The sequence below is a fragment of the Sus scrofa genome, chromosome 13 (genome assembly GCF_000003025.6).
Source record: "Sus scrofa isolate TJ Tabasco breed Duroc chromosome 13, Sscrofa11.1, whole genome shotgun sequence".
Taxonomy (NCBI): domain Eukaryota; kingdom Metazoa; phylum Chordata; class Mammalia; order Artiodactyla; family Suidae; genus Sus; species Sus scrofa.
In genome coordinates, this window is record NC_010455.5 from 106,633,789 (window position 1) to 106,650,993 (window position 17,205).

General features: G+C 36.3%; 1 protein-coding gene across 2 annotated transcripts in view; it reads left to right on the plus strand.

Annotated features, from left to right (window-relative positions):
• SERPINI1 (serpin family I member 1) overlaps nucleotides 1-3,142 on the plus strand; it is a 77,605-nt gene extending 74,463 nt beyond the window's left edge. The window contains exons 7-9 of one of the 2 annotated variants that reach the window (XM_001926040.7): nucleotides 971-1,057; nucleotides 2,499-2,588; nucleotides 2,813-3,142. In XM_001926040.7, coding sequence (XP_001926075.4) covers nucleotides 971-1,057; nucleotides 2,499-2,588; nucleotides 2,813-2,889 — 254 coding nt within the window. In that variant the 3' untranslated portion in view covers nucleotides 2,890-3,142. The remainder of the gene's footprint in view (nucleotides 1-970; nucleotides 1,058-2,498; nucleotides 2,589-2,812) is intronic. The other variant, XM_021069762.1, reaches the window with a different exon arrangement.

Sequence of the window (17,205 nt, forward strand, 5' to 3'; positions counted from 1 at the left end):
ATATATGAATTTTAGATAACAAATTCAGCCTAAAACTGTCATTAATTTTAAAGTAAGCATAACTAGAAGACAATTCAAAGCAGTCCTCCTATTGCTAAAAATGTGTTATTTCTTCTAACCTTAAGATAAAGCAGATATTTGAATCCTTACGTGAACCAGTTAACCAGAATAAGAAGTAAATTTTTTATGTATTTACATTTCTACAACCTAGAAGTCAGTTGTGTTTTCCTTTACCAAGGATATTTATATTATCATAGTAATTAGAAATTAGATTAAAAAAATCTTCTGGTTATACTTAGATTTCTACCTGTTTTTATTTTGTGTTTTTAAATTTCAAATTAGAGAGCAACTTGTAAGATGTTTTCATCTTGAGTTATGAATTAATTTGGAGTTGCTCTTAAAAAGAGTCACGTTTCTGCTTTTTCTGGCAATATAAGATATAAACAATGAGACAATTACCAATAAAAATGAAAGGGAAAATTAACAAGAGAATATAAAATAGGGACAAAACAGAAAATACATCCTCAAGGGTTCTCTCAAATCATAAATGTACTCTTACAACATTATCTCTTACGTTTTAAATCAGCATCTCATGTCACTTCTATTTCTCAAATCTGTTTAAAGAGTAAAATGCTTCCCTATCTCTATATGGAAGAAATTCTTGGAGTTCCCGTCGTGGCTCATTGGTTAATGAATCCGACTAGGAACCTAGGAACCATGAGGTTGCAGGTTCGATCCCTGGCCTTGCTCAGTGGGTTAAGGATCCAGCGTTGCCGTGAGCTGTGGTGCAGGTTGCAGACCCAGCGCGGATCCTGTGTTGCTGTGGCTCTGGCATAGGCCGGTGGCTACAGCTCCAATTCGACTCCTAGCCTGGGAACCTCCATATGCCGTGGGAGTGGCCCAAGAAATGGCAAAAAGACAAAAAAAAAAAAAAAAAAAAGAAATTCTTCTGTTATTTCTTATTTTGCAGATAACAAAGAGATTTTCCTTTCCAAAGCAATTCACAAGTCCTTCATAGAGGTTAATGAAGAAGGATCAGAAGCCGCTGCCGCTTCAGGTGCCAGATTTTTCTAATATCTTCTCACTTTTTCTAGATTTGTATTTTTAAAAGCAGTCTTGGGTGCGAAATGGGAGTCATTTTTCGAAGCAAAAAAACTGACGTTGCTCTAACTTAGAAGTTAAGCCAGTGATGAGCCAGCTAGAATTTTCCAATATGAAGCATGGATATGAAGCATGGACTCACTTGGGTATCCCATCCAGAGGAACTCCTATCTTTATTGAGAGGCGGGAAAAGATTGTCAGCTCTGCAGAATAGATTTTCCTGCTGTACTGTCTGTTTAAATATTTCCCTGCTGCCCAGTTAAACATTTTTCGTTCTAATTATTTGTGGAAGTTTGTTTTTAATTTTGTCAGTGAACAGCTTTGATGTTTTAAAAGACATGCACAAACAAAATGTATGATAGCAGGCAATAGAAAATTTAAAGTTAATAATAAAGTAATTTAAATAAAAAATTTAAAAGAAATTGACCTGAGTCATGCACACAAAGCAAAATGGTAAATGTCCTTGATTATTTTTGAACATTCTGACTTCCCTAGTTAAGTGAAAAGGATTTTCCTGTTGACTTTTTCTTTCATTTATTTATTTGGATTTCTTTCAATATCAAGTCCAAAGGCCATCTCGAAATTTTAGTAGTATTTTTCCCTTCTCTGGTAAAATGTAACATATCATATTTGCACACATGATTTTTAACTTCTACATACATTTGTCCATTAAAAGGATCTCATCAGTTAAAATGGTGCGTTGAGAAAGAAATAGAAATGCAATAGTCTCGAGCATCAAGAAAGCTTAAAATCTTACATAATTTAATCTTGGCCTTTTCCTGACAATGAATCACCCTGCAGCAAGTTTAACATGATTATCCAACAATAAGGATCTCAGGGGAATTCAGTTTCCCAGCTGTAGGAAACACCGTTGCATCTCTCACTGCTGTTATTTTCTGTTTAATCACTGCTGTCCTAGCTACTTGCTAGAAGCCTGGTGACTTGCTAATGTAAAAATCCCCATTTCAGACAGAAGAAATAATGATTTGAGAATATAAAGAAACTATATTTCTTTTTTTGTTTGGGGTGTTTTTTTTTTCCCCCTTCCCTTAACTCAAAGGGCATTTTAGTAAAGCCATAAGTATTTATCTGAGACTGAGAATAAAAATTTGAAATAGGCAGAATATACTGTCCTGTATTTTTGGTGGGATGATGGGAAACTCTGTTCGTGTGTGTGTGTGTGTGTGTGTGTGTGTATTTTTTTTAGATCAAGTAGAAATGTTAACACATTTACAATTTTTCTATGTCTTTAAAATCTTGCTTTGTAAAAAAAAAGTAAAAAAAATCTTGCTTCATATAAATCATTACCTTTGCACTGAACGTAAACGGTTTGGAGAAATTATTCATTAGTCTCTGCACATCCATGGACTTGTAATTACTTTCTCTCTGCACTACAGGAATGATTGCAATTAGCAGGATGGCTGTGCTATATCCTCAAGTTATTGTCGATCATCCATTTTTCTTTCTCATCAGGAACAGGAGATCAGGTAAGTCTGTTATGAGAACAGAACTTTAATAGGCCAAAAAGAAAGCATTTTTTTTAACTAAAAACATTTTCCACATTATCAGATAATTTCTAATGTTCAAATGATTTTTAAATGAAAATAATTTATTTACATTTTTATCTTTAGAACATTGCTAAGTGTGGGCAAAAAAGGGAAATAGTTATCTTTGTTCAACTCCTGTTTTGTCCAATTCCAACCCAATGCAGGTACAATTCTATTCATGGGACGAGTCATGCATCCTGAAACCATGAACACAAGTGGACATGATTTTGAGGAACTTTAAATTATTTTAGTTGAATAACAAGGAAGATAGTATCTAAGCACATTATGTTTGCAACTAGTATATATTTGAGACTTGTGCTTTACAATGTATCTTAAGATAATATTTAAAATAGCTTAGATAAAAACAATGTATGTAAATTGTAGGCCAACTTGTCAAGGAATGTTATCAGTATTATTGAAGTAATAGTCCCATCATGTCATTGTGTTTGTTGTGCTAGTATTTAAAATAAAAGTCCATAGTGAACATGTGAACAGCTCTGCTTTTCATTTTACAAGTTGTAACACAAAAATACTTCTAGGGGAAATTTGAAAACAATGATGTTTCTGGACATCTTAAATCTTTCATAATCATTCAGAATCAAAGCATGAAAGTCAGTTAACATTATGCACCTGTACATAACAAGCAACAAGAAGAGATGTGAAGACAGGTACTCCACGAAAATTTTAATGGCTGTTTCTCTGAAGACAGTGTATAGTGTAATGTAAAAACATGCAAACTGAACATCTGTGATGTGGCTTCATTACAAAACCTGTAAGGAAAAAAAAAATAGGGGAATGCCAACCCACAGATTTTAGCTATAGCTTATTTACTATGTCTTTAAAAGTTCACTTGGCTTCAAAAGGGGGATGGCGGTTATGAGCTTTGGTTTTGCTGCTGCACTGTAAAATCTGAACCATGGCATAGTTCCCCAAAGTCCCAAAATAAGCCATATGAGCAAATTAACAATAAAAATATGTCCTCTGGTATGTCACCAGAAAATTAATTAGAAAAACTGTGCTAGTAAAGATCCTGGAAACCAGCAGGTCATGGTCTGAAAGCTGCCCATAGGGGTGTTCTTGTTTGTTCTATGTGAGAGATTTTCACTTTTCGAACTTGAATGTCTGTAATTGGAATATCCCATTCCTTGTCTCTCCCCTTGGTTACTTATGATGACTCCAGGATGCACTTGTGTTTTAAACTTCTTGAGAGTTAAAATAAGTACTTTGCATAATATTTTGGTCTTATTTTCTAGTACAAGAAATAGTTGATTCCTATGTGGATAGTGTCAACATTTTTAAGTTCTCCAGTAAATTATTTTGTCATTCTGTGGCTGAAATAATGGTACTCCTTTGGGGGGGGGGGCGCAAAAAAGAATGGTTTCATCACCTTCCATGAATGGAACCAGGCCCATTTAATGCCAGATTTTTGATTCTATGATTAATGGTTTCAGAGAAAGTTCGAAATGTTTCAGAATTTAACAGAAACAGTTTGTATGTGATTTTCTTGTATGTGGTGTATTTTGCTGTGATTTGGAACTGTTAGGAAGAATTGATCTTATTATCAACTTTAATTCTGTTCAGGAGAATTGTGATTTGGAGCAACCAAGCCTGACCATAGACATACTAAATTCTAAACACTGAAGAGAAACTTGAAAATCTGCATATTCATATAATTTCCTTTGGTGATTGTTTTACACATCTTGAATATTGCTAAAATACAGGATACATGTGGAACACTTGCTTAGATTCTACTTGTTTAAATATGGTAAATTTATAGAAAATTCAATCAATTAATGAACTATCCTAAATTAGTGCTTCTCAAACTTACATGTAGTGGAATCACCTAGGGATCTTATTAAAAATGCAGATTCTCAGGTAGTAGATACCAGGTGGGACCTGAGAACAAGTTCCAAGTGATGCCATTGCTATTGGTCATGAACTCAGCTTGGGAGCAAAACACTTAACATAGGTTTACATGTCTGATATGTTTACATATGGAAAAGAAAAATTGTATAGTTTCCATACAAATTGGAGAGATTCAGGAGAAAGGGATGGAGTTTACATTGAGTACAATGAATTTGCACAAAAAGAAAAAAATGGTTTTACTCTAAAGTTCTTTTTTCTGTTACACACTATGGAAAAATGCAAACTTCCTCTGCATATTAGAACACTTGAAATATAGTCTTTAAAAATATAGAGACATTTATAGGCAATGCCCACAAAAGAGTTTATGAGTACCTCAGGACACAGTACTTAACACCAAATCTTTTACAGCTTATACTTTCAGAGGACTTTAGTTTACTCATAAAGCTGAGGTTATTGTAGCATAGTGTTCTTGTTTTCATTTATAATGTACACGGATTGGGCTAACTAATATTGATTCAGTGTTGATATTCTGAGTTTTCGATATTCTGAGTTTTTCATTACTGTATCACTACTTCTTAAGCATTACTGATATTGCTATACCTGTGTAGCCATCAGTCAACTAAATGAGTTACCTATATGGAAGTGTAAACATCATTAGACAAGCACATGGATTTTATAAAACCAAAAAGGCAATTTTGTTAGCTGATATAAGATTAAACTGTACCATTCAGAATGTTTACCTTAAATATTTCAGTAAGATGTCCCTTCAATGAAAAATGATTCTGCCTTGTTATTAGCATGTTTTCGGTGTGCTTAAAAACAGAATATTTGAGAGTATCAGGCTTTTCCTTTTGCTTGATTTTGTTTATAATCTCAATATTTTCCTTTCTATTGAATAAATAAATCTTTTTTAGTTTTTTTTTTTAAATTGAGGTTATAGTTGACTTACAACATTACATTCATTTCAAGTATACAACATAGTGATTCAAATTTTTTATAGATTATATTCCATTTAAAGTTATAAAATATTGGCTGTACTTCCTGTGTTGTACAAGATTCCTTGTAGCTTATTTATTTTGTACATAGTAGTTTGAACTTTTTTGTTCCCTACCCCTTTCTTGCCTCCCTCTGCAGCTCTCCTCATTAGTAACCACAGTTTGTTCTCTATATATGTCTGTTTCTTTTTTGTTATATTCATTCACTTGTTTTACTTTTTAGATCCAATATATAAGGGATAATATTCAGTATTTGTCTTTCTCTTATTTCACTCAGCAGAATACTATTAGATCCATCCATGTTGTGGCAAATGGCAAACTTTCTTTTTTTAAACAGCTGAGTAATATTCCATACATGTACATATACCACATCTTCTTTATTGATTCATTATTGATGGGCACTTAGATTGCTTCCATATCTTGACTATTGCAAATATTGCTGCTATGGACATTGGGGTACCTGTATCTTTTCAAATTAGTGTTTTTGTTTTCTTCAAATATATACCCAGGCATGAATTACTGGATCATATGGTAGTTATATTTTTAGTTTTGAGGAGAAAAACTGAAAAGTATAATTCATTTCCATTTCCCTTAAAAAGTATGTTAGTACACATACACACATGCAATGTGCATAGGCAGCTTACAAAAAAATTTCTATTTTTCTCATATTTTAAGGGAGGAAATTAACAACAATTATACATCTGCTTTTTAATTAAATCATTTTTCCAGCTTCATTGAGATATAATTGACAAATGAAATTATATATACTTAAAGTTTACAATGTGGTAATTTGATGTACGTATACATTGTGAAATGCTTACCACACTCAAGTTGATTCACAAATCTGTCACCTCAAATAGTCAGCTTTAGAAAATATTAGCTATAGTCACCATGGTGTACATTAGATTGCCAGAACTTATTAACCTTATGATTTAAGGTTTGTACCCTTTGACAAATATCTATTTTCCCCACCTCCAGCCCCTAGAAACCACCATTCTAATCTGTTTCTATGAGTTTGACTTTTTTTTTTTTTTTTTTTTTTGGTTCCAAATACAACTGAAATCATACAGTATTTGTCTTCCACTGTCTGGGCTTATTTCTCGTAGCAAAAGGCCCTCCAGTTTTCTCTCTCTTATTACAAATAACTTCCCCCGACCCCTGGCAACCACCATTCTATTCTGTGTCTACTTTTTATTTTGTTTTTAGATTCCAATTATGAGTGAGATCATACAATATTTGTCTTTCTCTTTCTGGCTTATTTCATTTAACACAGTGTCCTTCAGATTCATCCATGTTGTTGCAAATGTCAGAATTTCCATCTTTTATGTCTCAATAATATTCCTTTGTGTGTGTGTGTATACATTTGTGTATATATACCTATATTATACAAGAATATGCATATTATATTTCTTTATCCATTCATACATCAATGGACACTTAGGTTGTTTTAAGCCTATTATGAATAATGCTGCAGTAAACATGAGAGTATAGATATCTTTTCAAGATACTGTTTTCTTTTCTTTTGGATATATATTTTAGATATTAATCCCTGCTCATATATGTGGTTTGCAAATATTTTCTCACGTTCTATAGGTTTCCTTTTCATTTTGTTGATGGTGACTTTTGCTATACAGAAGTTTTTAGTTTGAGGTAATCCTACTGTTGCTCTCACTTTTGTTATCTGTGCTTTTGGTGTCATATTTAAAAAATTACTGCCAAGAACAACATCTTTTTCCCTATTTTTTTCATTTAGCAAGGCAGACATAGAGAATGTGAAACTTTAGCTTCTTTGTTTCATGTCTGCCAACTAAGTTATTCTTGAGGGAATTCTGAAGCCTCTACATGAATATAAAAATAGCTTTTGGGGAAAAAAATCTATGTCTTATGAAAACTGGGACAGGTATTTCCACAAAAGAATCAGTATAATTATAGAAGATAGTTTAATAAGCCAAAAGCTAAAGGTACATCATATATATATACTGACTTCTGAATTTGATGCGACAAAAATCCACAGATTTATGAAAAAAGAGTTTAATTAATGAAGAAAGAAACAGTGCAAATAAAACATGTACTGCCTTTTGTCCAGATTCACCTTTTATCATATATTAAGTATAGATAAAAGTTTCCTCTCTGAAAATTTCAGTTTTGGGGGAAAAATCAAGTGGTTATTTGTGACATGGCATGTTCCAGAAAATGGAGTCTTACAATTGCTGGTAAACCTAACAGTCACGACTTAGATGGCATTGCCTGTGCATGCAGTATCTTGCTGCATGCTGGCTGCCTAAATGTAACCTCTTGGCTTCTCTGTCAACAAGCCATCTGAGGAATCATTGCGAATCCTGGTTATTATCTGAAAACCTTTCATTGATTTTGCTGTCAGATGAAGTGCCAGTTTCAAAACTTGTGGAATAGGTGTCAATAACTTAGAAGAAAGTCATGGAGACAGAAGTTGTGCCCTTGCATGACTGTGTCACCAGTGCTTTTAGTGGTAAAGAGGACAATGGTGTGGGCAAACATGGACATCAGTCATTGTACAGTAAGTGACTTGCAGCTGGATTCTGTATTTTAGAAACATTGCATTTTGCTTATATTTTCATTTTAAAATAAATATAAGTATGGTTTATAATCAAATGTATTTAAATAAGTCTTAAAGGCAAACAATGTTTCAAATGAGTTTGAAATAAACATTCTATTTAACTCATCATAGTTTAACTGCAAGTGATTTTTCTTTCTAAACTGTACAAAGTACTGTCTTAAAATTGATGTCTTGAGTTGGATGAAACAGCATATTATTCACAGCAAGACACGAGAAAGAATCATATTTATTAAAGTACCCAGCAAGTGGAAATGTCACGTATCATTTCCAAATGAGACTGCTTTCACTGGCTATCAGAAAAGTTATTTAGAAGTTCAAATTCAGTTCTCTGGTGGCTCAGTGGGTTAAGTATCCGGCATTGTCACTGCTGTAGCTCGGGTTGCTGCTGTGGTGTGGGTTTGATTCCTGGTTCTGGAAATTCCACGTGGTGCAGCCAAAAAGAAAAGTTCAAATTCAAAAAGAGGGGAGGGAGGGAATGTGTGAGATAAGAAAGGAAAAAAAAGATGGAACTGCAAATAACTCACAAGCTAACTGTAAATCGTAATTATTTTTGTCAAATTATTTTTGCTGTGCAAAAGCTTGTCAGTTTAATTAGGTCCCATTGGTTTATTTTTGCTTTTATTTCTGTTGCTTTGGGAGACTGACCTGAGAAAACATTTGTAACATTGATATCAGAGAATGTTTTGCCTATGTTCTGTAAACCAGCTATACTGGAAAAAAATAAAAAATCATTATTAAATTTAAAAAAACATCTGAAAGAAGAATTTTTCTGACATTCATCACGTAGAAGTGAATGTTAATGACTGGGATGCACATGAGGAGGGCAGAGTGGGAGAGTGGAAGTGTTATCTAGTTAATCTTTTTTAAAGAATTTACATCTTTTAATGTAACTTAATAACATTCTCACTGTACATACTATACATGCTAATTAGAGGCAGCCCATGAGGAGGCTGATAATTATTAGGTTAAATGGCAGAGGTTTAACTTTGCCCTGAAAAACTTTTTTCTTTCAATAAAAATCTTTCCTCCAATAAGATTTTTTTTTTAATTAGCTAGTCTTAACAATTCACAGAAGCTATAATCACACAATACTTCCTTAACAACACACTTTGAATTCTCAACTTCATTGTCATTACATGGATCAAATTGAAACCAATCTCTAGGGCATTTCCTCCATTATAATGATGCCAATGGAAGAAATTTAAAATAAATACTAGATCTTGATATTTTTGAAAGAAAGTATTTTTCTGGAGTTCCCATTGTGGCGCAGTGGAAATGAATCTGACCAGGGACCATGAGGTTGCGGATTCAAGCCCTAGTCTTGCTGAGTGGGTTAAGGATACAGGGTTGCTGTGAGCTGTGGTGTAGGTCAAAGATGTGGCCTGGATTTGGCGTTGCTGCAGCTGTGGTGTAGGCTGTAGCTCTAATTAGACCCCTAACCTGGGAACCTCCACATTCTGTGGGTGTGGCCCTAAAAAGCGGAAGAAAAAAAGTATTTTTCTAATTGAAATTATTCAGAAATATTTATCTAAACCAAATAAGGCCGAATGCATTTTGTTCATTTGGCTTCTATTTTAAATAGTAGTTTCTGAGTTTTTTCATTAGTACCTATTATATTAATAAGGCTAAAATTGTTTAACAAGAAATCAAGTGTTGGGTTTTTACCTGGGCAAGTTTTAAAAGGGAAAATGACATGCCACAAGATGTCACTATAATCCTAATAAACTGGTAAGGGTAGTAACCGCTTTTATTTCAACATTTAAAGAGGTTAGGTGAGAAAAAAATCCTCACAGAGCAGGCATCAAACAGTTGGTAACGCTTGTGGTCTATTTTTTCGAATTTACACGTAACTATAAAAAGTACACCCTGGAATGAACCTCTGTCATTCAAAGGCAGCTTTCATCAACTACAATAAGAATCGCTCACTCTTTGGAATAAAACCATCTTCATTTTTATGACAATTCTACCTAGCCCATTTTTGATTCAGATCTGAAATGGGGAATAATACTTTGGACTCATTGGAAAAAAAAAACCTCCAGATTAAAGATCCAGTAAAAACTTTTTATACCCATTCTATGATGTCTTTGATGTCTATGGAAGACTCCATTGCCACCAGAATGGAGATAAAATTGTAAGGAAAACAGAGCTTTGGCTATTAAAAAAAATAAAAGGAAAAAATAAAGAATGGAAAGAAAAAGAAAATCATCTATTGGTAATGTACTCAAGACAAAAATCATAAATGAACTACCAATTTTTGTTAACTTCCCTGTTAAAAGTCTCCTTCTGATTCACATCTTATAGTCAAAGCACACAGATTAAAGGGGAATCTACAAACCAGTGTTTGTTTCAACTACAGTGACGAATTCATGGGGAAAGGTGAGTTTAGTTGGTTCTTTCAAGATCGCCTTAACTGGAGTTCCCAAAGTAGCCCAGAACCTGGTTAAGAATCTGAAGGCAGCGGCTCAGGTTGCCGTGAAGGCACAGGATCAATTCCTAGCCAGGCATAGTGGGTTAAAGAAGGCTCGGATTCCATCCCAGGGCTGGGGTCTTCCATATGCTGTGAGTGCGGCCTTAAAAATAAGATTGCTTTGGAATTCCCTTCGTGGCTCAGTGGTTAACGAATCCGACTAGGAACCATGAGGTTGCAGGTTTGATCCCTGGCCTTGCTCAGTGGGTTAAGGATCTGGCGTTGCCGTGAGCTGTGGTGTAGGTTGCAGACACGGCGCGGATCCCGCGTTGCTGTGGCTCTGGCACAGCTCCGATTCGACCCCTAGTCTGGGAACCTCCATATGCCGCAGGAGCAGCCCAAGAAATGGGAAAAAGACAAAAAAAGTAATAATAATAATAATAACATCGCTTTTACCATGACTGGCAGAGAGAGTCACACATCACTTATTAAAGAAAGCTTTTCTATGTCTTTGAATATGTAAAATAAATATATTCAGAAGTTTTAGGTTTTAGTTACAAGGGACTGTTTCCATACAGGGATTTGAAGGCTTTTTAAAATAATTAATTAATTTTTTTGTCTTCTGTCTTTTGAGGGCCACTCTTGAGGCATGTGGAAGTTCCCAGGCTAGGGGTCCAGTAGGAGCTATAGCTGCTGGCCTATACCACAGCCACAGCCACAGCAACGCGGGATCCAAGCTGTGTCTGTGACCTACAGCACAGCTCCTGGCAATGCCAGATCCCCAACCCACTGAGCAAGGCCAGGGATGGAACCGGCATCCTCATGGATACTAGTCAGGTTCGTTAACCTCTGAGCCACAAAGGGAACTCTTTTTTTTTAAACAAAAGCTTTTCCTAATTTTTAAAAGGAATATCTCATTGAAAACATTTCAAAAAGCAAATCCTACTGTACACCTGAAACTAATCTGATATTGTAAATAACTATAATTCAATTAAAAAAAATAATTTTGAAAAAGCAAATCCCTATAACTAACTATACGTAATCCTTTGTCACTAGTAACTTTGGTGATCACTTTTCTTTTTACTGAAGTTTTTTTCCATATTTATTCACTTAATTACTAATGTATCATGCTACAAAGAGCTACAAAGATGAATTAGACATAGAGCCAACAGACTCTTAAGGCTCTTGAAATCCAGTTGAAAGAGGCAACTCTATTAGCAGATGATGTTAGGAAAGAAGCTCATACTGGATGCAGCTGAGGCATAGGTGAAATGGTGAGTTCCCCGGGAGACGGGGTAAAGACGTCCAGTCTGGATAAATCTCAAACCTGAGGCAACAAAGACCTTCACATGACTGTTTTTTCACTTGATATGCTGATTTATTTCCCTTTTTAATGCCAGAATGCATGATTTCAGTTTTCTTTTTAGTTTGGTAAATTTACTAAACTAATCAAACCAATTATTTCATTGTTAACGTGAAAGAAATGCAAGGAATTGTTTACTTGGAGGTAGAAAACATTTCTAAAAACATACTCTCTGAAGTAATGCTCATATGGCTGCATAATTAGATTGAATTCTATACTTGTTTGCTCCTGCACATAACTTATTGCAAAAAAAGTGTGCTTATCTATTGATCCACTGGCCTGTAAAAAAAGAAAACGTGGAAAAAAATTAATGGAGAGTAAAGATAAAGCAAAGCCTGAGTTTATCTTGTCATCTAAAAGTTCTCTTCCCATGAGTAAAGCATTTTTTGATCCCCAAACCTCATCCCTAGAGTTAGGAAAATGACTTCTTCCCTGTGATAGACCACAGGTAGACTTACCCGGGGAATGTCCCAGCATAGACATAAATGCCAAACTCCTTGGCCCTGACATTCAGGCCCAGGTAACAGAGATCACTCCAAAGCTGGCACAGAACGAATATCTGTGGCCAGAGATTGTACATTAGTACAAGGCAACAGAGTTCTTAAGTGGTAGATTTATAGCCATGGACAGACATATATAGCTGTTTCTGGGCAATGACTTGGCTGGAAGTAGACAAGAACAAATTCAAAGTCCTCGTGGTCTTCCAACCTTGGGAAGATCTCTTTTCCAGAATGTCACCAGGACCACCAATTGCTGGGCAACCTCTATAGGACAGGCATGGAGTATTGAGCCCACCTACCCACATCTGGTGTTTTTTTGACTCTTTTGAACTCCTTCTTTTCTATTTGGAGAATAAACTCAAGTACTGGCAACCTAAACTAGGTCCGAGTCACTTCCATATCCACCCTGCAATCCCAGCCATCTTCTTTGGTCTGACCTAGCACCTGTTATGGCTTCCTTTTAAAGTAAAAATGTTTGCTACCATCAAACAGAAGATCTTTTTTTTTTTTCAGAGAATTAGATTTTTAAAAACTTAAAACAATTATCAAGATGAAAAGCCTCAAGGGCAAAAAAATCCAAATGATCTGATTATAAAATAAGCAGAGGAACTGAATAGATATTTTTCCAAAGAAGACATTCAGATGAACAATGGGCACAAAAAAAAGTGCTTAACATTACTGGACATCAGGGAAATGCAAATCAAAATCTTTTAAGATGGCTGTCATCAAAATGACAGGCAATATGAAGTATTGGCAAAGATGTGGAAAAAAGGGAACACTTGGTATGAATATAAATTGGTGCAACCACTATGGAAAACAATATGGAGATTCCTCAAAAAATTAAAACTAGAATTATCACATGTTTTAGCAATTCCACTTCTGAGTATATATCCAAAAGAAATGAATATCTGCATCCCCATGTTCACTGAAGCCTTATTGGTAACAGCCAAAACATGTAAACAACCTACATACCCATGGATGGACAAATGGATAAAGAAAACGTGATGTATACAGTGGAATAATACTCAGCCATAAAAAAACCCAGAAAATTCTGCCATTTGTTGCAACATGGGTAGATGCTGACCTCATTATGCTAAGTGGGATACAGTATGATCTCACTTATGAGTGGGATCATAAAAAAAATGAATTCATAGAAACAAAGAACAGATTGGTGACTGCAGAGGTCAGGGGTGGGGGGTGGGGAGTGAAAGTGGTCAAAAGGAACCAAAAACCCCCAACCTAACAGTTCATAGAAGGATAAAGATAGGACTAGCCCGGTGGGGGGAAAAAAAAGTCTTATTTTTCAGCACTAGTTCCTTTTTTTCTCCTGGGCACACAGTATATCCCAGCTTGCCTTGCAGTTGTGTGCCCCCAAGTAACTACATTCTGGCCAAAGATATGTATGTCATTTCAGCTCTTTCTCCTCACCTGCTGACTACCTGTACAATATCTGTAGAGGGGCTCCAGTACTAGGAGCTAGAAGAACCCCAAGGGGGAAGGAGACTGATTCCCTGAGCTGCCACTTGTAGAAGAGATGTCCAGGGAGTTTCTGTTGTGGCTTGAGTGGAAAAGAACCCAACTAGTATCCATGAGGACTCAGGTTCAATCCCTGGCCTCGCTCAGTGGGTTAAGGATCCAGCATTGCTGTGAGCTGTGGTGTAGGTCACAGGTGCCGCATGGATCCCAAGTTGCTGTGGCTGTGGTGTAGGATGGTAGCTGCAGCTCTGATTCAATCCCTAGCCTGGGAACCTCCATATGCCGTAGGTGCAACCCTAAAAAATAAAAAAAAAATTTTAAGAAAAGAGAAAAAATAAAATATAAAAAAAGAGATGTCCACAAGAGCCATGGCTCCAGGAAGACTCATTTGACCTGAGCCTGAGCAAAAACTAAAACATGAATAGTTAAGCCACTAAAGCTGAGTTCCCTATAGTAGTTAGCCTACAATGACTTTTCCAAGCATGTGACCGATTTATTCTAAGAACGCTGCGTAGTTTTTCACTTTTACCCATTTTTCTTTTCCTTGACATTTTATCAAAATAATACACTATGTAATATACTTATCCCAGATAACAAGGTGGTCTCCAGTCATCAAGGCACATTTATTTTACATCAATTCTAGATCTTTGTGAAGTTGCTCTTAGTAGAAACTGTTAAATAATGCAGAATATTATTTCAGGAAGGATTTTCAAGTGTCGAACCTACGTAGCCTCCTTGCACAGGCCTACTGTGTCAACTAATAGATATTGTTAGGGTTTTTACCACTTCTCTGCTTCTGACTCCAAGAACCAAATACTTGAAACAGCTCTTTGTTTCCTGGACCAGTCAGCCCTGAGATATTGCATCTTCTACTTGATTATCTCTCTCAGGAACTTTGAACTGCACTTAAGAAGAGAGCTGACTTATGGATTGCCCTGCAACGCCCTCAGACTGAGTCTGCCTTGGGTACTGACAGCCCTTATTCCCATCATCTCCTCCCAGAGCCATCAAGAAGAGGAGCCAAGCAGGATAATAAGATACTCTAATAATGAATGTTTATTCATTTATTAATTTATTCACCACTGACTGAGCACCTAACAGGCTCCGTGAGGTCACAGAGAAGTCAGAGAGCTTGGCTCAGCCCCTACCCTTAGACAGCTCACACTCTTCTAGAAAGAGGTGAGGAGAGAGACACACATGTACTAAAGCAGTTAGAATCCTGCGTGAGGTATATGAGAGAGGGAAGCCCAAGGTGGGTACCTGTCAATATTGATTGAGCCATGCATACTTAAGATTTGTGCATTTTATGGTATACAATATAATACATTTAAAATAGTTTTTTTTTTTTCTTGATCTGAGCTGCATTTGTGACCTACACCACAGCTCACGGCAATGCCGGGTCCCTGACCCACTGAGGGGGGCCAGGGATCGAACCCACATCCTCATTAACTGCTGAGCCACGACAGGAACTCCCTTTGCCCACTTTTATTTATTTATTTATTTGTTTGTTTGTTTATTTATTTATTGTCTTTTTAGGGCCACATCTGTGGCATATGGAGGTTCCCAGGCCAGGTGTCTAATCGGAGCTACAGCTGCTGGCCCACACCACAGCCACAGAAATGCGGGATCCGAGCTGCGACTGCGACCTATACCACAGCTCACGACAACGTCAGATCCTTAACCCACTGAGCGAGGTCAGGGATCAAACCCACAACCTCATGGTTCCTAGTCAGATTTGTTAACCATTGAGCCATGATGGGAACTCCTAAAATATAGTTAATAAAAGAGTCTATTAGAGCATTTTAAAAAATAACAGTTGTGGGAATTCCCATCATGGTTCAGTGGAAACTAATCTGACTAGGATCCATGAGGATTTGGGTTTGATCCCTGACCTCACTCAGTGGGTTAAGGATCCAGTGTTGCTGTGAGCTGTTGTGTAGGCTAGCAGCTATAGTTCTGACTGGACCCCTGGCTTGGGAACCTCCATGTGCCTCGGGTACAGCCCTAAAAAAGACAAAAAAAAAAAAAAGGTGTTATTAGCTTTCCCATTCCTCTGTTGCAAGGAACACTGACTCATTTTCATACTGCATTTATCTAAATAAATTTACTTGTTATTCTGATTTTTAGTTTGGTCTTTATTTTCTCTTGAAAATCAAGATATTTATGGATTCTTTATAAACTAACCTACTTTGGGGGTATTTATGGAATCCTCACTTCACAGGCATAACACAATTAAAACGGTGCTAATATACTTTGAAAATACAGCATGCAATGGAAGTTCTAAATGACAACAGAGAAGATGAGGAAAGACCTTCAGGCAGTTTAGCTGTTTTGTGTGCATTTCTTCACTGAGACACAGAGTTGAAGCCGTCAGTATAAGAACAGCTCTCAGAATCAGTTTCAAAATCAAAACAGAACTGATAAAAATCCAAAACTCAAAATGTCAGGCAAAAACAAACAAGTGAAAGCAATAGGCTAAAACAATCTGCCCTAAATACTATAATAGCAATGATAAAAATAGAACAGTTTTTAAAGAAGTACAGGAAAATCACAGATCATCAAATACGATCATTGAAACTTATTTTATTTTTATTTCATTTTTACGGCCGCTATGGCTGCACCTGCAGCATATGGAAGTTACCAGGACAGGGGTCAAATAGGAGCTGCATCTGAGGCCTTCACCACAGCCACAGCAACACCAGATCTTAGCTACATCTATGACTTATGCTGCAGCTTGCAGCAATGCCTCTCTCTTAATCACTGAGAGAGGCCAGGGATCAAACCTGCATACTCACGGACATTTTATTGGGTTCTTAACCTCTGAGCCACAACGGGAACTCTGAAACATATATTTTAAAATTGATTTTCAGGAGTTCCTGCTGTGGCACAGCTGGTTAAGAATCCGTCATTGTCTTTGAGGCAGCGAAGTTTAGATCTCCAGTCTGGCATAGTGGGTTAAGGATCCCGTGTTGCTAGAGCTGGGGTGTAGGTTGAAGCTCCAGTCAGATTTGATCCCTGGTTGGGAACTTCCATATGTTGCAGGCACAGCCAAAAAAAAGAGAAAAAAATTGATTTCCAAAAAGAAATAGTCCTATTTTTTTAAGTGTCAAAGTCCTGACACATTCAGTAAATACCCTGAATAACACATCAAGTACTAATGCTGCTGGTCTCTACACAGCAGACAAAATTTTTTTAAATGGGAAAAAACAGAATCAGTGGTTCCTCTAATAGTGACTATTCAGCTTTGACTTTGACCAAGATGACTTTTTTTCCTTTTTATGGCCACATACGCAGCATATGAAAGTTCTCAGGTCAGCGGTTGAATCAGAGCTGCCGCTGCTGGCCTACACCACA